Source organism: Arachis duranensis, unplaced genomic scaffold (assembly GCF_000817695.3).
Source record: "Arachis duranensis cultivar V14167 unplaced genomic scaffold, aradu.V14167.gnm2.J7QH unplaced_Scaffold_165934, whole genome shotgun sequence".
Taxonomy (NCBI): domain Eukaryota; kingdom Viridiplantae; phylum Streptophyta; class Magnoliopsida; order Fabales; family Fabaceae; genus Arachis; species Arachis duranensis.
The window spans coordinates 1301018-1323845 of NW_026264258.1; the positions used below are offsets into that span (position 1 = coordinate 1301018).

General features: G+C 30.2%; 4 protein-coding genes across 4 annotated transcripts in view; all 4 read left to right on the forward strand.

Moving 5' to 3' along the window:
* The first annotated feature begins 1151 nt into the window (after positions 1-1151).
* On the forward strand, positions 1152-1997 carry LOC107476102 (uncharacterized). The gene has a single exon (XM_016095853.3). It carries the CDS (start codon positions 1299-1301, stop codon positions 1995-1997), a length of 699 nt encoding a protein of 232 aa, XP_015951339.1. The 5' UTR covers positions 1152-1298.
* A 5887-nt stretch (positions 1998-7884) lies between these two features.
* LOC127743944 (uncharacterized) lies at positions 7885-9038 on the forward strand. Its single transcript, XM_052256190.1, has one exon. The coding sequence runs from the start codon at positions 7906-7908 to the stop codon at positions 8851-8853; it is 948 nt and encodes a 315-aa protein (XP_052112150.1). The 5' UTR covers positions 7885-7905; the 3' UTR covers positions 8854-9038.
* A 2539-nt stretch (positions 9039-11577) lies between these two features.
* Positions 11578-13893, forward strand: LOC107476137 (uncharacterized). The gene is made up of 6 exons (XM_016095888.3): positions 11578-11910; positions 12285-12388; positions 12487-12658; positions 12758-12898; positions 12993-13084; positions 13181-13893. The coding sequence occupies exons 1-6, from the start codon at positions 11680-11682 to the stop codon at positions 13731-13733; spliced, it is 1293 nt and encodes a 430-aa protein (XP_015951374.1). The 5' UTR covers positions 11578-11679; the 3' UTR covers positions 13734-13893.
* Positions 13894-16840: 2947 nt separating this feature from the next.
* LOC107477966 (GDSL esterase/lipase At4g16230-like) overlaps positions 16841-22828 on the forward strand; it is a 7701-nt gene continuing 1713 nt past the window's right edge. The window contains exons 1-3 of the mRNA XM_016098061.1: positions 16841-17120; positions 17820-17968; positions 18654-18896. Of these exons, the coding sequence (XP_015953547.1) occupies positions 16841-17120; positions 17820-17968; positions 18654-18896 (672 nt within the window). The remainder of the gene's footprint in view (positions 17121-17819; positions 17969-18653; positions 18897-22828) is intronic.

The window sequence follows — 22828 nt, forward strand, 5'->3', positions numbered from 1 at the left end:
TTTATACAAAGCATTCTTAGTAACTTAGTATCATATTTAACGGTAACATATACATACATAAACATTATATATTAGTATTAATACATGCCACTCGTGCACATATTAATTTAATCTTTGTTTAAATATAATTGACCCTTGGTTCTCGGGATTCTAAGTAGCTTATCTATAACTCAAATAATTGTGGATCTCAACCTATGCAAATAATATTTCTTTAATAATCCATGTTTGCGGTTGAAGCTCCTTCAATTTGAGACAAATCAAACAAAGGAAATTAAGGGCACCCCATTCTATAATGAATTTAATTTTTGTGTATTTTCGGTATAAAATAGTTTTATACATATATTTAATTACATAATATTACATTAGTAAAAATAATTACCTTTTATATTGATCGTGTGAATAATTATACAAAAAACGAATGTAATTATATAACTGTATGAAATACTTTACACTGTCAGTGCATCAAAATTAAACTATTTTATAATTTGAAATGAATAGGGTAATGTGGCAACATAGGAGGCAAGCTTAGGGGATGAGTAATGAGTTGTGTTTACCAACACACGGAAAAGAAGCCAAGTATACAACCTAAGGTTCAAAAACATTAATTTAACACTTGCTATGAGTTGTAATTTGTAACTATATACCCTTGTGGCCTATCTATGATTGTGTTACATCACCTATAATAGAGCACAATGTTGGGAAAGATGTGACAAATAGACCAAAATTGTAGGGAGACCCATGCGGGTATCACATGCTCCCCACTTAGATTAAATTGGGTGATATTTAATTTTGCTATAGCTAACTTTTTCTTTTTCAAAAAAAAAAACTTTTAATTACTTATATGATGAGATATGATATTTACTATTTGAACACTTAGGAAAATGGCATTTATTAATTTTAAATTTTATTAAATAGTTAAAAGGATTGTATATGTTGGTGTGTAAATGAATAAAGATTTTCCTTTTAGTGTTGGCAAATTGTGAAAATTTAAGTGTTAAAATTTCTGTTTTTTTTTTAATTAATTGTTATTTAATTTAACCTTATGGGAGTTGAATGGGAAATGGATAATGTTTAATACCTATATAAATAAGAAGACTCAAGGATTGGTAATAGCACACCAAAGTTGAGCTTCCATTACTAGTTTGCCATCAAGATCTCATCCAAGCACTATTAGAGTTGATGAAGAACTCAACAAGATCAAGACATGGGAAGCAACATCAACATCAACATCTAAGTCAATTGCCATTGGTTTTTCCTTGCTTCAAGATTTGTACCTCTCATTGGATGCATTTCTCAACATGGCATCAACACAACATGTGATTTCTCAAAACCAAGGTGGTGATGAGAAATATTTTGAAGAGGTCTTGGATGGTTCAATGAGGGTTTTGGACATTTGTGGCATCACAAGGGACATTATGCTACAAATTAAGGAGAATGTTCAATCCCTTCATTCTTCTCTAAGAAGACGAAAAGGAGACTCAAGTGTTGAGAAAAGTGTGCTTGAGTACAATTTATTCACCAAGAAGATGAAGAAGAATGCCAAGAAGGTAATCACAAATTTGAAGCATATGGATAGCAAATTTGGGGTGTCACCAATTTTGAATCTTGGTGACCACTTTGGTGCTGTGGTTAGGGTTCTTAGGGAAGTGATACTAATGAACTTGTTTGTGTTCCAATTACTATTGTCTTTCTTCAACATGTCAAAGTCAAAGTCAAAGTCAAAGTCAACCAAATGGTTGATGGTGGCAAAACTTGTGCACAAAGGGGTCATAGCTTGTGAAGATAACTCAGAAAATGTCAATGAGTTGCAATGTGTGGAAGCATCTCTAAGTACCCTTTTAATTGAAGGGATTAATAATGGTGAGAAGATGCATATAGCACATGAAAAGTTGGAGGCTTTGGAGAATGTTCTAGAAAGCCTTGATAATAATTTGGATAGCACATTTAGGAACTTGATTAAGACTAGAGCCTCCCTTTTGAATATGATCTCTCAATAGAGTTTTCTTATTAGTTAGCAATGTAATTTTGTCTCTAAATCCTATTAGACATCCAAGTTTTAGGGATATGCTGAGGATTTGAAATTTTCTTACCTTAGTTTTTTGTAAATTTGTATAATTCAAAGGTTAGAAATCGAATTTTCTTACCTTAGTTTTTTTGTAAATTTGTATAACTCAAAGGTTAGAAATCGAATGCAAAGAAGAAGCTTATTGTTATATTCTATGTTGTGGTTTCAAAATGCCATATACTTAATTTTATTATTTTTTTCATATACATCTAATAAAATATTTTTTACACCAAAATTAACTATTAAAATTAATTATTAATATATATTTATGTATAAATACGTTTATAATTTAATTTATCTTCGATATATATTTATATTTCAACATGTATTATGGCTGATTTTAGTACACGTAGCATAATTGTACATTTAATTTTCTAAAACCATTTAGTACATGATGTTCAATGGTAATAAGCACAAGCTAATAATTAATTTTAAATTTTAAGCTTTTCAAAAGTGGCTATTAAAATAGAAAAAGTCTAAGTAATTAGCATGTTTTTAGTCTGTAATAAACAATTTTATTTTGTCACTAAAAGAAAAAATATATATATTCATTAATTAATTTTCTTATTTTTTATATTGGTTATAAAATTATTAGTCATGTAATTTGATTAATTGTAAATTAACACTTCTTAGACATACTTTCTTTTCATTTTTTTATTTACAAGGGTGCATTCATGTGTGATTATTAGTATACCAAACTTTTTAAATAGTTGCCTTAGTTTTGATTTACATTAACTAATCAAATCTTGTATTTATGTTCACCTTCTAATTATTTATGAACATTTTGTTAGGAGTCATCAATCATAATAGGATTCATTTTATTTATTCGTTTACCTATTTTTATTTTTTAATTGTTTATAGTATCTCCTAGTTCGACAAGTCAATAAATAATTTATCATAAATTTAAATTTTATTTAAGAATTTGTTATTGATCAATAATTTATTCCATATATAAAACAAAATTCAAACTTCTGATACTTTTTCAAACGAATGAATCCATCAATTCGGATTGGTTATTTTTATTTTTTAATTTAGTTGGTTGCAAAAATGACAAATTTATAGTTCTGCCTTCAAGACATAGTCATCAAAAGTGATGCAAAGGAGTATGGTCTGAACTACACGTGTTGACATGTGATTGAACTATGCCATGACCTTGAATATCAAGAAAGATAAAGGTTTTAAAAACTTAAATATGACTAAATATAAATATATATGATGACAAAAAGATAAAGGCTTAATTATGTATATTGTTCCACCGTTCGGTGCAAGAAAAGAATTCCTTGATTAATGGGAACTTCACATGTCTTTTTTCATGTGTATAATTTCAACAATGTAACACTCCTACTTTTCTTTATAGAAAAGCATATTGTATATATGGGCATATGGCTTATATTTCTGTCCATAAGAAATGAAAGAAGAAAAATACTTTATCAACAAATGCTAAATGCGTTCATGTATGCGTTCATGTATGTTCCTAGGTTATTTAATTTGTTTTGCAAGTTAAATGCGTTTATGTTCCTACTTCCTAGGTTTTGTTCAGTAAGTCAAAGTATTATATGTATCTTTAATAATCATGTTATTAGTTACTTGTATAAAAAATTAGCTATTAATTATTATATAAAATACATTATAATGAGCTATTAATTATTATATAAAAATACATTATAATTCATTTTTAATGACAAATTTTTAGTGGTAATAATATATGTCTTAATTTATGTTTTTGCGACAATTATATATTTGTCGTTATTATTATATATTATAACAACAATTATATATTTTTTGCAACCGCTAAAAATATTTTTGTCAATAATTATATAATTATTGTTAAAACCTTTTAGCAACAAGACATAAGACAGTTATTGTCTAATTACCTATAAATATATTAGCAGCTATTGTTATTAAAAACAAAATAAATAAATACTAAAAATAATTTTTTTAGTAATAATATATATTTTGTCCCTATAATTTTTTTCCATCATACTACTAGAAAAATATTTAATTATTTTAATAAATTTAATTATTTAAATAACTAATTATATAATTAAAAAATGTATAAATTAATACATACATATATAAATATAGATAATAATTAATTTAATAGCTGATTATTAATATACATACAATATTTTTCTTTGATATAATGCATCTTAGTAGTTCATGGATATACTCATAGAGGTTTCAATTTCTCTAGAATTATTTTAAAATTATAATTTGATGTGTTTCAAAGCAGGCCTGCCTCCTGATTAAATAATGCTTTATATATGGCATCCCTATATAGTATATATATTTTAGAAGTCATGCTATTTCTTTAGGAAACACAGAGAATAATATGGTATTAATATGACAAATCATATATATGTATGTGTCAGTCTTCTTTCTTTGGTAAAATAACCACGCCCCTTGTGATGAAATAATTTATCAATATTATTCCACATAAATACTATTCAATTAAATAGAAAATAGGTATGATAGATATTATACCAATCATATATATAAATTTCATTTTTATAATCTATTTTTTAGGCCGGCAGAGTTTGGACTTTGGACCATTCAAGATTGGTAGCTATCTTTCTTAATTATTTTTAAAGAATGAATTGTGATATACTCATGATATTAAATTTTTGTGGTGTAACACAATTTATATTAAAAATATTGGTTAGGAGTTTAGATAAAAGAGAATATTTGGTTAGGAATTGGTTTTATTCATTCACACACGGCGAGATCTATTGTAAAGGATCTCATGCAAAGAAAAACATTAATATTAAAAAGTAATTCTCTAAAAACAAAAATTATATGATACATACTATTCGTGCAATAATATAAAAAAATTAATAATTTGTGTTCACTATATATATATTAACTCCATTCATGAACAAAAACCACAGGTACCATAAATTGTTGCTTAGATTCATTGAAGTTATACGACTAAAACCCCAAAGTGGTCCTTGAGATTGGGCGAGTTACTCATACTTGTCCTTGACTTTCAAAATTCCCTAACAGTATCCCTGACATTCAGCTCCGGGACCCATAGTTGCCCTTCAACCCTTTCCGACGCCAAGTCAGCAAACGGAGGGATGATCTGGCACCTCCAATGCCACGCCGGAGCCAACAACGGCTAGCTGATGTGGCAAATCTGAATTTTGTACCCAATCTGGTCCCTAGTCCCATTAAAACCCTAAAAGCTAAGATCATCCTCTTCATCGCCTGAGCTTCAAACTGTTGCTGCTGATTCCTTCTCAGATCATCCTCTTCATCGCCTCCAGCTCCAGGTAATAACACATACAGATCATATGCCTTCCATTTCAATCTGCCATTTCTCTGTTTCCTGATTGCTAGTTGCTGCTACCATAATACGAATGTAACTTGGCTAAATTTCAGTTTCCTCTAAAACTGTAATCACTCAATACTCAAAACTATAAGCTGCCGCTGCTTTTGTCAGTTTGCAATTGTTTGATGTAGCATTGCATTGTGTTACTTACTGTAGACATGTGCTACAAATGCAAATGAAAAAGGTGACAAGGCTTCCTTGATTCCTCACTCCAGACGGCCTACACTCCCCTCTCTGCAAATACCCCCATGGTCATTAGATGCCGCATTATCTTCTTTCGCAAAGACGGATGGTCCTTCCACATCCACCTACTTCAAGGACACTCTCTCTTAATGGTAAAGGTTCATTCTCTCCATTGTCAAAGGTTGCCCACTCATTACCGGTTACTCCAATCGCATCTTTGGGTCAAGAAAGTGTACATGGCAGACATCTGGGATGTGCTTCTAACTTAAATGTATGTCTCTTTTCTTCAATCAAGGCAACTGTTTTCATACAACGCTTGCTAAAATTTTTTACATTTTGTATGTTAAAGTGGTATATGATTTTAAACTACACTATTTAGTCCAAGATGTCTTGAAACTTGCATATATTGAAGAATAGATTGTTTATCAAACTTGCCTTCAGTTCATTGGCTATCGAATTACTGTCAGAATTTGGAACTCCAAACTTGATAGCAAGTTTTGCAATAAGACTCTTCTCCCACAACTTTAGGATAGCAGAAGCTAAGCCAAGTCTTCTGTTCCTTCCTTGATAGTTCATATTAAACACACAAAATGATTTAATTGACTTTATGCACAAAGGGATAACCATGAAAGTTATTCTGAATATACCAAGGACAAAATGGACTGGCAAAAGGTTTAGCAAGCTTCCTGAAGTATGTTAATCCTTAATCAGTCTCCCTGTCATGCAATAATTCACTGCAATTCACTTCTTGAATACAACAAAGTAATTGTAAAATACTAAAATGTGCTGATGGCTGATGCTAGTTTCCTTTTTCATTATCTTATTACTTTTATATTATCAATGAGCAAATAATAAAGAAGAGCAGGAATAAGATACCACAATAAGAAATTCATGTGAATTTCCCAATCAGACAATAATAATAAGCTGCTTATAAAAGAAATCTTACTCCAAGGGATCTGAGTGTATGTGTTTAGTTAACTTTGCAAAATGAACGAGATAATTAATCAAGATTAAAGGGATAATACAAGACACCAAATTTCAAAGAAAAGGGTAGTAATTTGAGACTCATAAACGTATTGTAAAGTTTAGTTGACTTATATGAAGAGTAGACGTGTAGATTAAACTGGAAGGCATATGATCTGTATGTGTTATTACCTGGAGCTGGAGGCGATGAAGAGGATGATCTGAGAAGGAATCAGCAGCAGCAGTTTGAAGCTCAGGCGATGAAGAGGATGATCTTAGCTTTTAGGGTTTTAATGAGACCAGGGACCAGATTGGGTACAAAATTCAGATTTGCCACATCAGCTAGCCGTTGCTGGCTCCAGCGTGGCATTGGAGGTGCCAGATCATCCCTCTGTTTGCTGACTTGGCGCCGGAAAGGGTTGAAGGGCAACTATGGGTCCCGGAGCTGAATGTCAGGGATACTGTTAGGAAATTTTGAAAGTCAAGGACAAGTATGAGTAACTCGCCCAATCTCATGGACCACTTTGAGGTTTTAGTCGAAGTTATACAGATACAAAGGCATGGACAAAGGAATTGGTGTTTTTAAATGTCTCCTTTCTTGTTCTATAAAACACGGAGGGAAAAAAATTGTAAGGTACACCTTCCCCATATGTAACAACAAAAATTGAGGTATTTCAATTTTATTTTATATATATTGGGGTGATGCTTGCTTCTATAGTTCTATTGCTGGTGGAAGACGTGACAAGTGACAACATAACCCACGTCACAGGAAAAAAAAATAACCAAACACTGCCTAATACCTACATATGTCACATGTTTAATAAATTATATATCAAATATTAGATATGTTTAATTTTTAACATTTTTATTTTTTATTTTATAATATGTGTGTGTGTGTGTGGTTTTAATTTTGGTCCAATTTTTAATTGATTTTGACCTTTTATTTTTTGTTATTGATAATTTTTTGTCTTTATCATCTAAATTTAATAGTACAAAGTTGCAATATATAGAGATCTACTAAAAAAAGTTTAAAAATTGTCCACCAAAAAAAAAAGTTTAAAAATTTGCAACTACAAAAGATGATAAAGTTTTTTTTTATATTTATAATGATAAAGGCTGAAAAAAGAAGAAAATAATAAATATATTTAAGAGGAAAAATTAAAAGAATTAAGATTAAAACGGCCTACATTTTAGAAAGAATAAAAAATATATATTTAGATCAAAATTAAATGAGCATCAATTGCCAGAAAGATACCCTTGGCTTTCTCTCCTTTCCCCACTTGAGATGTCTATAGGTATAAATAGGAGAGGATTATTATTATTATAGCATTGTGTCCATCACAAAATTTGGTTACCCTTTATCATGAAAAGGGCAACCATGGCTACCTTTAAACATTCTAGCAAATATGGTGTTAGATCTATTAGTTTACCAACTAGATCACATCCAAGCACAATTCAAGTAGAAGAAGAGCTCAACAAGCTTAAATCATGGGATTCATCATCATCATCATCATCTTTGTCAAAGGTTGAAACAATTTGCTATGGTCTATTAGGCCTTGGTAAATTGTATAAGTGCATAGAAGATCTCTTGAAATTGCCATTGACCCAACAAGCATTAGGTCAACATAGAGATGAGAAATGGGTCAATGAGTTCTTGGATTGCCCCTTAAGGTTCCTTGATCTATTGGGAAAAACAAGGGATTCCATCATGTTGATGAAATCAAGTGTTGAAGATCTTCAATCTTCGCTTAGGAGGAGAAAGATTGGAAATCTTGACATTGAAGGATACATCTCTTCATATTGGAGCCTTAGAAGAAACATTAGAAAAGAATGCACAAAAAGTTTGCTTTTTTTGAAGCAAATTGATGATGGGCCATTTCCTCCTCCTCTTTTGGATCTTGATGATAACCATCTTTGTGCATTGGTAAGAGTTCTTAGAGAATCAAGTTTGATCACAAGCTCAATTTTCCAATCACTTTTTGTGTTCCTTTCTTCATCAATCTTGAAATCAAAGCCTACTAAATGGGCATTTGTGTCAAGATTGGTGCATAAGGGTGTTCTTATTTCTTGCAACAACAATCAACAAGAGAATGTTAATGCTCTTGAAAAAGTGGATCTATCACTTTGCAACTTGGAACTTACTATTATGGAGAATTTGAACAAAGAAGAAGTGGGTTTGAGGATTCAATCTACAAATAGAAGCCTTGAAGCTTTGGTATTAGGAATTCAAGGGATTGAAGAAGGGTTAGAGTGCTTGTTTAAGCATTTGATTAATACTAGGGTGTCTTTTCTTAATATAATTTCTCCTTGAGCATAATATATTTTTAATTTTAGGCATGTATAGTATATAGTTATGCATATTTGGAGGTTTGCTTGAACATATTATTATATTTTTCCAGATGTATAGATACATATGTAGTTGTTAGGTGCCATTAATGATGAAGCGATATTGTACACTCTGCTTGTTAATCAAAGTTTTGTTCACTCAAATATTGTGATCTTTCCTATCCCTTTTTTCCATGTATGTAAACCAAATAATAATAATAATTTGAAAAAGAAATTTACAAGTGCTTTTCACTTTACTTTATAAAGCGCCTTTCACTTTACTTGAATATTTTGGCTAATGAATCTTTAATAATACATTTGGTAAAAGTGTCTTAAACTAATAACAATGTACTACACGTAACAGAGTGTGTCATATTCTGACCTGCCACAAAGTTTATGGGCTATAATAAATTAAATTAAAGAAAAACGGGCAATAGGTCATTGGCTATTTTATTTTGGCAAAAAATATGTAATGATTAAAATTAAATATTCATAGATTTCTTATGTGTTTCATTCTTTTAATAATAAAAAATTATAATTATTTAATTTTAATTAAAGACTTATTATATCTTCAAACAAAAAATGATTAAAGATCTATTTTATATTTTCTCTAATAAAAATGCTGTAGAAAACTATGATTTATATGAGTCATGGGCATTACCCAAAGTTGGTGAGGTAGCGATACTGGTCACTTAACCATAGTTCACAGACTTATTATTATTATTATTATTATTATTATTATTATTATTATTATTATTATTATTATTATTAATTGATCAATTAATAATTATCAGTAGTCTGGTAACTCGTGTTGAATAATTTACAAAAACATATTGGAATGAAAGTGATGAGAGTTAATATCAGAATGTGATAGCAGAATATCATATTTATTGTGTGTAACTGTGTATCATCTCTTAACTGTAAACAGATAATTTCAACTACGTCTAAAGCCTAACTGGCAAGAACATGAATCTGATACAAAAATTATAAATATGTGATTTAATAAGTTGGTGCCGGATGCAGTATGGATCTTTATTTTTTAACGGTACAAGAGTATGCTATATATTATTATTTTATTTTTTGTTCTTTGTATCACACATGGTATTCCCCACAAAATCTACTGTATACAATGACAATTTAGAGATATTTGATATATAACTTATAATCTTAACTAATTTTAAATTTGTTATTGTTATAAGTATTTATTAAATAAAAATATGAAATAATAAAGCAAATAGGATTTGTGGGTGGTTAAATTTATTTTTTTTGTTTTATACGGTATCCTCAAGTCGAGTAGATTCGTCGCGAATCAGAGCTTTATTTAAGAATTTGCTATTTGTCAATGAGTTACTGTGTGCACAAGGCGGAGTTCAAACTTTCGACATTTATTTAAGTGAACTAGTGAACTAACTAATAAACTATCCCAACTTGATTCTGTGGTTAATTATTTTTTTCCTATGGTATCCTCTTATCCAGTAGATCAAAAATTAATATGTCTTCTGATCTAAATTTTATTTAAAATTTGTTACTGACAAATAAATTGTTAGATGGACATGATTAATTCGTGGTTTGTTAATTTGGATTCCATAGATAGTATATTTGGGCCTTAGGCTTTGTACTAACCTGTCGAGAATCATCAGCTATTAAGTTACTGCCCAAGAAATATTTTGGATCAAGCTCAGCCCAAATATAATTAATATTAAATATCTTTTATATCGTGGTAAATAAATATTTTTTATATTCATATAATTTATTATTGATACATATTTTTTTCAATCAAATTCTTAAATTAACACATACAAGAATAAATAGTTGTAAAATAATGAAAGAGAATAATTATTACTATAAAGTAATTTTGTGATTTACTATTTAAACAATTCTAATATATTTTACTTTTAAATTATTTTTTTTCATTCACATAAATATTTATCTAAGCAACAATTATAGATTATCATATTTGATGGTGAAGTACAAGCTTAGTAGAATTAAGTCTCAGTTTAATATTTGTGAGATTGACAACTTCCACATTTGTTTATAAACACTTTGTAACAAGCAAAATGTCATCACAAATACTCAATTAAAGAATACAAAAATTTCATATTATTTTTTTAGTGACTAAATTTCATATTATTTTAAAGTACCAAATCACGTACTCTTTTACTTGTTTGATTTATAGAAGAGATTTGTGTGTGTAAAGCTTAATAGAGAAGATGAATTAATAAAAAAAAGCGATGTAATGTTTACAGACTTTATTTAGTATCAAAATACGTATAACGTGATTTGACTATGTCTAACATAACAAAAGTTAGGTCACAAGTTTTGAGTTTGAACGACAAAAAAATACACAAAAGACATGGTGTATTATAGCCATTAATATCTCAGAGATTAAATCAATATAATTTCTAGATCTTAGAAGGAGCTTAACTCAAGCTTAATCAACAAGGTTCACGAATCCCTAAATAGAAAACGTGGCACATAGATAGAGACTCATTGAGTGATTCCACAAATTTACACGGTGGGTAGCATCAGCATAGGATTCCATCCTACATAGAAACTAGCCAGTAACACAATCATCAATAATCCAATCCATTCTTTCCGTATTCCCATAACGGCTACATTTTCCCACAAAAACAAACAAACAATTTCACATATTTTCTCTTTATTAATTTAACATAAGTTTCTATCTTTAAAAATTTTGATCGCATAAAAAAATAAAAAAGACTATTTCAGCGTACCGTTACATTTCTCATTGCTCACTTCCTTCTCCTTAAACCTCCAAAGCATAGCTCGCATTGAGTCTTGAGCAGTTACCATGACGACTACTGGGATAACAGGTGCAGCCTCACGCGCCAAAAGGGCCATGAAGCTCACGCTCGCCCTCCTTGGCTTAGGCTTCAACACCTCCAAATGCAAGACGGCGGCCAAGATGGCAGTCGCCAGAATCAAGCTCCTCCGTAACAAGCGGGAGGTTGTCGTCAGGCAGATGAGGCGCGACATTGCCATGCTCCTCCACTCCGGTCAAGATGCCACTGCTAGCATTAGAGTACATTCAATTCTTGCTTCCTCTGTTTTTTTTTAAATTTTAGATAGCGATTAGGTTTTAGTGCAATTGTTATGTGATTAGAGAAATTAATTATATTCAGTAATTGTGTGACTCTTACCATGAGAAATTTAAGATTTAGTGAAAATTTTTCAATCTTGAAGATGCTTTGATCCATAATTAGACAGTAACTAGCTTAGATACTTTGATTTGATTCATTTCCAACGATACACAGTTATTAACAGTTAGCATCTAGCTGCCACTTATGGATTGCATTACTTATTAATGAATGTAGTTTTGATGTTTCTTGTTGAATTTGCATTCTCAGATGGCATTATTTAAGTTAGGGTTCTAATGTCGTTGTTGTGAATTTGTAGGTTGAGCATGTGATGAGAGAGCAAAATATTTTGGCTGCAAATGAGTTCATTGAGCTCTTCTGTGAATTAGTAGTTTCCAGACTCTCAATCATTTCAAAGCAAAGGTGAAGAATATATATGAGTACCTTTTTTTATTATCTTCTTAATAGTATTAACCTACTTGAATGTCGAAATCGTAATGCCAATTCGGAATTATTTTCAGGGACTGTCCAGCAGATTTGAAAGAAGGAATTGCTAGTTTAATATTTGCAGCCCCAAGGTGCTCCGAAATTCCGGAACTTGTCTCACTCAAGAATATCTTTGAGAAGAAATACGGTAAGGATTTCGTATCGACAGCTACTGATCTTAGACCTAGCTGTGGCGTAAATCGTCAGGTAGAACTTTACTTGCTGCATTCATCTGTATTCTTCGGATAACTTATATATATTAATTCATTACTGACCTTTGTGCTTTTGAATTGCTGTATCTTTTAGTTAATCGACAAGCTCTCAGTGCGAACACCTCCCGGCGAATTAAAGTTGAAAGTATTAAAGGAAATAGCTAAAGAGCATCAAGTAGAATGGGATACTGCAGAGTCTGAAAAGGAACTTCTAAAGCCTCCAGAAGAGCTCATAGTAATAAGCTCTGTCTCTTGATTTTTCATTTGTCTGAGTTATGTTTATCAAATCAAATTTTCATCGCCAATTTGACTACTTTTTGTGTCTATAGGAAGGGCCAAAAACTTTTGTTAGTGCAAGCAGCTTTCCAGCAGTCATAACTACAACAAATGTGTCATCTGAATCAAACAAGCCAATTACTAGGTGAAAACCGAACTATATCCTGCCATTTATATTTATAAGATCATTTTTTTTATCATATTGTTTTCTAATAAGATTTTCTGCTATGTTTTCTAATAGTGGTGAAAAAGGCAGTGGTGACATGCATTTTGAGGATTCTAAGGCTGCTGCTGAGGCAGCTGCTGAATCAGCTAAGAAAGCAATTGCCGCGGCCGAAGTTGCTGCTTACATGGCTATGAAAGACCATAACAATGAAGCTCCTCAACCATATGTTTACAATAACAAGTTGGATAACTCAAATAACATTGTTCATCAATCAACAATTGAGGAGAAAATGTATAGGTCAAGGAGCTTACCGAGGTCTGAACAGAAGAAAGATGAAGATTATTCATCGCCTACTGAAATGTATGGTGGTGGAAATGATTATAGGAGGCACAGCTACCATCCAACTTCTGCACGACATTCAGATATTAAGTTTGATGAATCCGACTGTGATGAAGAGATTGAAGTGGAAGAACCTCCTTCAACTCTGCCACCTAAGAGGCCGCCACCATCTGTTCCTTCATCTTTCCTTAAACAGGAAAGCAGTGTCCGTGTCCATCCTAAATTGCCAGATTACGATGAACTTGCGGCTCGCTTTGATGCACTGAAATTCAAGAAGTCACAGTCCTAAACCAAAAAACCTTGAGAGCAATCTAGCTTTTTATTAATTATTTTTGTATACATAATGATATATTTTGTCTTACAGAAAGAGATACTGAGAAGTGAGAATGTCATATAGACATATAGTACTTTGTATGTTTAGTTCTACTACCTTTTGTCATACTTGTTTCTAATAAAAAAAAAATATGTTTAACCAAATAATACTCGGATATGCTTTTCTAACTTGCGTTGTGACAACCAAAGAAAAAGAAAATGGTAATGTGTGCCAAAAGAGAAAAATAACGTAACAAAGAAGTTAAACCATAAGAGTACAGGTACCCAAATGGAAATTCTAAATGTTCCACAATATAAACATTATTTTTCTCTTGTCTCTCATGTCTCTAGTATTAGCATTTTGCTACAATACTTTGTGCTGATAGAGTTCTGCAGACGAATTTGTCAAACTAATGCAATAAACAATAATGATAGAGACAACAAGAAAGATACATTACAAAAATAATAATATTTTTTTTTAATTCTATTTATCTTTGGAATGGATCAAACAAACATATAATATTGTATAAAGAACATGCTCTATAAAAAAACGTCATCCTCTAGTTTATTCAAAACCAAATCATCATATTATCAATACTTAATTAAAACAATTTTTTATTATTTTCTTTTTCATAAAATTATAAAAAATAAAAATATTATAAATACATAAATCAATTAATGGATTGCATGCATATTTGTCCTTTTCTTGTGTAATATAAATTGGAAGTTTAGTGACCAACCGAAGCAGATTCAATGTTATTCCAGTCATAATTATTAAGTCTGTGAGCTAAGATGCATATATGCATGAGATTATTGATGATGAGTATGAGTACGTTAGTTATATTCATGGTCATGGACCTAAGCATGAATCATGTCCTTACTTCGTTACGAATCCAAATTATATTTAAAGATTTATCGTTAATTAATAAATTACTGTACACATAAAATAGAATTAGAATCCTCAGACAACTATTTAAATAAACGAGCTAACTAACGACTAGCCTAAATTAATTGATTTTATTGTCAGCTAACATTACTTTTAATTTAACTATGCACGCCATCAGGTCACCACCATGCTTCATATATAGGCCATAAAAAAATTGATTATAATGTTATAAAGCCTTTTGATTATTTTAGTTGCTGATGACTTCATGTTTATAAATATATTCTTGGTTGATATATTAAAAATAATTATTTATTTTAATTGTATTCAAATAAAATATTCTGCAGAATATTGAATCAATAAATTTTTAGTGTTTGTGAATGTTAAGTGTGAATTACAGAATATTCACAGCATATGCCTTACTTACTTTAAAATATATATTAATTTATATATAAATATATTAATGACTAATTTTAATATATAAATAATATAATACCAATAGTAAAAATAACAAGAAAACTAAATTACTAAACACAGTTTTTTTTGAAATCTATTCTTGGGTTGCACAAAGTACTAAACTAAAGTACTAAACAGAAACAAAGGATGACGTCACTTCTTTTTCTTCTTCTATTTCCTGTGTTTTTTGTTAAGGATAAACTAAATATCTATCCACCAAAAAAAAAAACTAAATATCTTTTTTTTATTATAAAAATATATAAATTTATTTGATTTTTATTAAAGATTAAATTAATTTAATAAAATTATTCAAAATATTTAATAAAATTATCCAACAGATGAATTACTCATTTTAAATAATTTTATTATCAAACTAATTCAATTTTTAATAATTGTCGAATTAGTTTAATAGTTTTTACTTGTTTTATAATTACTATGGTGCTTGCTGGATTTGTTATTATATCACATAAAGGATGTTAAAAAATATCTAGGAGGAATCTTATGTGAATATAACCTTCAAGAAATGGTTTGCCGCAACCATCATTCCTTGTTTAAAATGTTACACAAATAATTATACTTGATTAGGTGAATTATATGGTAAATATGTAAGTTTACAGATCTTTTTTTTTATGGAATGACAGAGAATTAAAAAAAGTAGGATCCACACTTTGAATAATAATAAAATAATAAAAAATAACTATAAAAGGAATTTATTTTTTCTTTATATCACTTTAATCTATACAACAAAATGAATTTCAAAAAATATTTTTTTTCTACCTTTAGTATATATAATAATTATCAAGGCTAGTTATTTATCTAAAATTTCTTTTCTTTACTTTATTAAATTTTGCTTAGAAACTAGCCAGCTTGCCTCTTCTTTCTGATAACCACTTTTATTAGTTTATTTGTAAAATTATTATTTTTGTTTTAGCCACTAATATCCAACGATATCATCGTTAGGAGTTTTAATCCAAGTCAAGAAAAAACAATGACGGCATTTATCTCTTGGATTATTTTTGCAGAGCACAAACCAACAAAAAGGGAAAGAAGTTTATCTATATCATCGGAGTTAGTAAATTTTATGCAGGTTTGCATTCGATAAAAGTGCTAATGTCAAACAAAAATTTAATTAAATTAGATTCGTATCTCATGTATTATATGTGTTTAGTATTTGAGATAATACAATATAAATATATTTTAGCTAGCATAATTTTTATTATATTTGCATTAAAAAATCTTGTGAAACCAGTCCTTTTTAATATTTTTTATTATTATTTGATCAGTATAAATATTAAATTATTTTTAATAAATAAATTTTACTAATTATATGTGTAACTCTAAAAAATATGAAAACAAACTATATTGATTCGTATGTATAAAATTTGAGTAAATATAAACGTAAACTATATACTTTTTATGTACAGAACTCTTGTATTATTCTTTGCATTATTAGTAATTAAATTATTTAAATTCATGAATGAACCGAATGAATGAATAAACTTAACAATAACACAAAAAATTGAAGCACCAACCAAATGGATTACTTTGGAATATTTACGGCTAGAAATGTTCGCACTAAAAGCCAGTGGTGACATAACTTGCATGTTTGTCAAAATCTAGTTATTATATTTCGGAGCCGAATTACCAAACCTATCCATTAATTAATTTACAATCACATAAACATATCATAAAGCATATATATACATATACATTTTCAAAATTAAAGTTTTATATATATGGCGATCATGAGAAGAATAATGAAGAATATGTTAATTATTATTTTCCTAGCTGCTGAAGGCATGGTTGTTGGGTCGAGATTATTATTCAATGTGGTGGGGTATAGAGATCCAGCAGTGCCTGCAGTTTACATATTTGGGGACTCAACTTTTGATGTTGGTACCAACAATTTCTTGAATGATACAAAGTCAAAGGCTGATATGCCATTTTATGGGATTGATTATTCTCCTTCTCAATCCAAGCCTACTGGAAGGTTTAGCAATGGTTATAACACTGCTGATTGCATTGGTAAACTTATTATTATTAGTAATTAAGAATAATCATGCTACTTATTATTATCATTATTTAATTTGTTTGAATAACATTTGTGTATTAACACTGATTAAAAATAATTTTATGATTATTCAAGCTAAATTATATTACATATATACTCTTTAATTTGCGTTATACTTACATTTTAATTTACTTTCGTATTTAAAACTACAAAGTAAAATCACAACAGTTCAAAAGCTGCAACATTTTTTGAATGTTTATTAAATATTAACTCTTCATATTGTGGGGGTTATAAGCCGTCAAAGAAAGACCAGGGAACAACAGCTGCATGCATATGTATATAATTGCCATCATGCATCCATGTTTTAGTTGTAGTGATTATTCAAATCCGATGAAACCAATAATATTGAGTTAGATAATTTAATGGATAATCTAACGCAATATACTGAATTAGTACGATTATACCAGCGGTTATTAGAAATCGCTACAAAAACTAATCCTCACATCCTAAAGGACCAGATTAATAAACCATTGCTGGTCAATTTTTTATACAATTTCTAAATAAATCGCTGTTATTTGGCATTTTTTTGTAGTGCAATTCAAGCATTAATATTTTAATGCATGATATGATATATAGATGGATCGTAATAATATACATGTTATTCTAATAATTAATTAATCTATAATAGTGTTTGTTTTCTGGGTCATGGTCAGTGCAATTACTAGGATTCAAGGAGAGTCCACCGCCATTTCTGTATCTTGTAGAAAATGATACAGAAGATTTCAACACCCAAATCCTTAAGGGAGTCAATTTTGCTGGAGGAGGAGCAGGGATTCTCCACCACACTGGAAAAAAACGCTTTGTATATCTCTCTCTATCTCCCTCCGTTTAACTTAGACAATTTAATTCCTTAATAGGTTGCATTAGGTAAGTAGTTAAAAAGTTTAATATTTTATCAATGTGTCATGTTAAATAAAATATGACATGCTATATGAAGTACTATACACACATTATTTAACAAGATATTCTTTTCTCAAGTTCATTTACACTTCAAACACGACTTAGATATAATGTTAATATATATAGTTCACTAATATTGGTTATTTGAACATGAAAAAATATAGGTAGATAATGAAAATATTAAACAATGTGAACAATAAATATATCGAATGTTTATTTTACTAGGTATACGGATGATTATTTTAATATTAAAATTTAGATGATTAATTTAGAGATGTAGTATGTTTTTATTTTATTAGTCGTTATTCATATTGTTCAAGATGGCTATTGTTTACCTAGTACTCTCCTTTGAACATTGGTAGTTTAATAAATAATAAAAAATAAATCTTAATTGGTTGATTAACATGTAATACGATTTTGATATCAGTATTTCCTTAATGACTAAACATACATTTTTTGTCAATTAAAAAATAATTTAAATACACAATTAATTAGTAATGTATTTTTACACAGATGCTAAGAGTATTTGGTGTATGAATAATGTTTTTCGAAAACTAAAACATGAGTATATGGATGGAAACATGCAGGGGAGGGTTATATCCATGGAAGAACAAATTGAACAATTCTCAAGAGTTGGCGACAATATGACACGGTATCTAAATGAAAGTGCCGCAAAAGGTATAATCAACAAATCTCTAATCCTTATAAGTGTGGGAAGCAATGACATAAATGAATTCTTGATGTTCAATGTAAGCAACTCCAGCAGCCTCATCCAACAACTGCAACAATTCTTGCCGGACTTGATCGCTAGCTACCAAGCTCATCTCACGGTCTTCTTCTTTCATTCCCATTACATACTTTCCTTTTTTATTTATTTATTTACTTTTTTATTAAAAATAAATAAATTTTTATTCATGAAAGACATTAAACGGCATATAATAAGTAGTAGAGACACGTTAGATTTAGCTCTAAAAGTGAAAAATAAATATTCTTACTATGCTGAATTATAGACTAAAAGTGAATATATATTTCGATTACAAAGAATCTTAGATAACAAAAGTGAAGACAAATATATGTCTCGTTAATTAATTTATAGATTCATATAGTACATATTATAATATAGTGAAATATCTTTTCCTCTTTTTTGAACTATTTTGAATCTATTCTGATGGTTTCAGTGGCTAAGAGAAGGGGGGTTGAATCTTAGCCCCCTTTTTCTGACGTTAGCACTTGCTGACCTTTAGAGGAGACTTTTCTGTTTTTGCTCGTCACTAGACACGAGCAACTTTGTTTTGTCTCGTCCCTTGCCACGAGAATTTTTGTTTTGTCTCGTCACTTGGCACGAGATAATTCTGGCTTTTGCTCCTGTGTAGTAGAAAATAGAAATGGAGTAGAAAGAGAAGAAGATTGCACCCAGATATATCCTGGTTCGGCTGCTAAGTGCAGTGCAGCCTACATCCAGTCTCCATCACAAACATGATGGAATTTCACTATACTCAATCTGATTACAACTTGTAAAGTGCTAACCCAACTTACAAGGGGATTCCCACAGAATCATGATACACAACATAGATGAACAAAGGAACGCTAAGACATCTATGGCTTTTTCTTTTAATTTTGCACTCTCTGCCTTTTTCCGCTCTATGGCTTTTTTATACAAACCTCACTTGTTTGCCTTTTTCCATGAGACTCAAGACATGACAAAATTAAACAGAAAAATTACAAAACAGAGAACATTGAAGGAGAAGAGAAAACTGTTAGCTCAGGTAGCTCTGAGAACTCTGTGCCTTGCACACTCAAATTTTCTCCTTGCTTCAAACAGTGGTTGTTCCCCCTTTTTAAAGAAGAGGAAAGCCTCCACACTTGAAGCCAAAACCGAACCAACTTTCTTCCTCCTTCAACAAACCGGTTCGGCCACACAGAGAGAGAAGAGATAACCATGCATTAACCAACATGCAATTACCTCTAGTCCTTTCTTGATCATCACCCTTCATCAATCCGGGCTCTCCATCCTTGGCTTCCTCTCCAAGATGGATTTCTGGCCCTTGATGCCTCATGATGATGATGACTTCATCTGCTTCAATCTCTGCCTTCAACCATCACTTCGCCACTCTAACTACTCCCTGTGGTGGTTGAGCAGAATCAAAGACAAGCCATGCTTCAAGAATCTCCTCTAGCTGGCCGAATCTTCTTCTTCCTTTTTGAGCATGAAAGGCTCAAGATAGCTTCACCAAATCTAACCACATTTGGTAAGCATCTTAGCCACAGCTCACTTTTATTTTAGTGTGTTTTCTTGTCATCATTAGCTTGATGGTCTTGATGCATGCAACTCTTTCTTTTTCTTTGTTGATGATCACGGCGTCCATGGTTTACTGGACAAAGACCAAAGAGAGAAGAAGAAAGAGATGAGTGAGAATGTGAAATTAAAGTAAAAGCAATTAAATGACATATAGCATATTGATGGCTAGCTTTTACTTCCCATGCTTTGAGTGGAGTGTTGCATTGGTCATAATGATTCCCATCAAATCAAAGTCAAGTTCTCTCTCATGTTTCCAATGCTAGCTTATTTAAATTTGAAATCCATTCTTAGCAAGCAATGGAATCCGTTGGAGAGTATGAAGCTTTATTTCTTTGCTTCATGGATTCGGTCAAGCATGAGGAACTCTCCTTTCAAATAGAATTGGGCTTGGTTGCAATGATAATTAAATCAGGCCCAAGAATAACATTTGCTTTCCTGATAAATCTTGGATCAAGCATAGAACACACAAGAAAGCATCTGTTTGGGCTTGCATCAATAATATTTATTCTGGCCCATTAATATAAAATTTCAGCCTCATAATATAAAGCATGCAACAAGGCTTAATTATTGGGCTTAAGTCAGAAACTCATTTCTCGGCCCATCATAAAATCTGCACAACAAAATTATTAATTAAGCATATATGAATTAGGATTAAATTAATAATTTTGTATTTAAATATTTCAATAATGTTTGTTCATCATCAAAATTAAATAAGAGTTTTCCAAACTCATCATATTCTCGATATGAATTTTTTTCAGCTAATTTGATCTTAAAAGATAGAGTCTTTATGGGGTCAAAGCTCATCCTTAAAGCTTAGGGCTAATTAAATTGACACCTCTACTTTTCATTACTTCGAAGGATTGGTAGTAGTGGTGTCCCTAGTATATACAAAATTTATCTAAGATAATAAAGTATTTATATTTTCATATATTTTTTTATTAGTTTAAATTATTTAAAAAAATAATTTTATAATATAATATTAAAATTTTTTTGACTTAAAAATTTAGAGTAATTCAATTGTTGTTAAATAAAAAGAAAAAGACAATCTAAAAAAAACTTATACAAATTTAACAAAAAATTTTGTACGAAAAGTGTATTAAAAATATAATCATTCATGTGTTTTTTTTATTAGTTTAAGTTTTTAAAATAAGCGGTATTGTAAAAGAATGTATCAAGACTATAACAAAAATCATTTTTAATGGTAAATTTTTAGTGACAATAACATAATGGCCACTATATGTCTTATTTGGTAATTATATATTTGTCATTATTACTATATGTTACAATGACAATGGTATATTTTTTACTATCATTAAAAAGGTCTTTCACACAATTATACAATTACTATTAAAACTTTTTAACAACAAAATATAAAATAAGTAATGTCTAATTGTTGATAAATATATTAATAGCTATTTTTACTGTAGCTAAAAATAAAATAAATAACTACAAATTAAAAAAATGATTTTTATAGTAGTTTAGTTTCTCCCTCTCTCACATATTTTTAAATAGGAATGACTAATACTATCAACAGTTCTATTTATTTTAATATTTAATAATTATTTAACAATATTTTTAGAATGGTTGTGGTGAAGATTTTATTTTGTTATTCTCTTTTAATTATTTTTCCTTCATAGATCACTATCAATATTAATAACTAAAATTATAAATTATTTATACGAATGAACTAACTTTTAATCAATTCGGATTAATTGTGCTAGCCTTATTTCCAATAATAATAATATTAAGGAGAAGTATAGGATACTAATATATTATCTGGGGTTAAGTATGATTTTGGTCCTTAACGTAGGAGCTAAAAATTTTTTTCGTTCCTCGCCTTTTTTTTGTTCCAAAATGGTCCCCAAAATTTTAGTTTGTTTTAAAACCGTCCTTCGGACCAAAATGCCCCTATCCCTTCTTCCCCAAAATTCTCCCTTCTTCCCCAAAATTATGCAAAGCACCAGCACCATCACAACCACCACCACCCACCACCTACCACCTACCACCACCACCACCACCACCACCATTATCAGAACTCAGAATCAGAACAACAACAACAACAACCACCACCACCACCACCACCACCACTACCATCATCATCATCATTATAATTCAGAATCAGAACAACCACCACCACTGCACCCCCCATCCACTGCCACTCCATCACCAGCATCCATCACACCAAAACATCAAAAAATCCAGAAAAATCAACATCAGAAAATCAGAAAAATCAAAACATCAGAAAATCAACATCATCATCGTCATCCTCATCAAAACCCAGAATTTAGAAAATCCAGAAAAATCAAACAACAATGTTACTCAGAATCAGAAAATTATCATCATCATCAAGAACCCAGAATCAACATGAAGAAGAAGAAGAAGAAGTGGCGGGCGGCGGACAACGGCTCGGCGGTGGTGTCGGCGGGAAGAAGAAGAAAAAGAAGAAGAAGAAGAGGCGGACAG

Bases quoted from the DNA above. Each gene is read 5' to 3' on its own strand.
- LOC107476102 (XM_016095853.3), top strand. From the start codon at position 1,299: ATGGCATCAACACAACATGTGATTTCTCAAAACCAAGGTGGTGATGAG.
- LOC127743944 (XM_052256190.1), top strand. From the start codon at position 7,906: ATGAAAAGGGCAACCATGGCTACCTTTAAACATTCTAGCAAATATGGT.
- LOC107476137 (XM_016095888.3), top strand. From the start codon at position 11,680: ATGACGACTACTGGGATAACAGGTGCAGCCTCACGCGCCAAAAGGGCC. The intron at 11,911-12,284 runs GTACATTCAATT...GTGAATTTGTAG, and splicing joins ATGCCACTGCTAGCATTAGA to GTTGAGCATGTGATGAGAGA. The intron at 13,085-13,180 runs GTGAAAACCGAA...GTTTTCTAATAG, and splicing joins TCAAACAAGCCAATTACTAG to TGGTGAAAAAGGCAGTGGTG.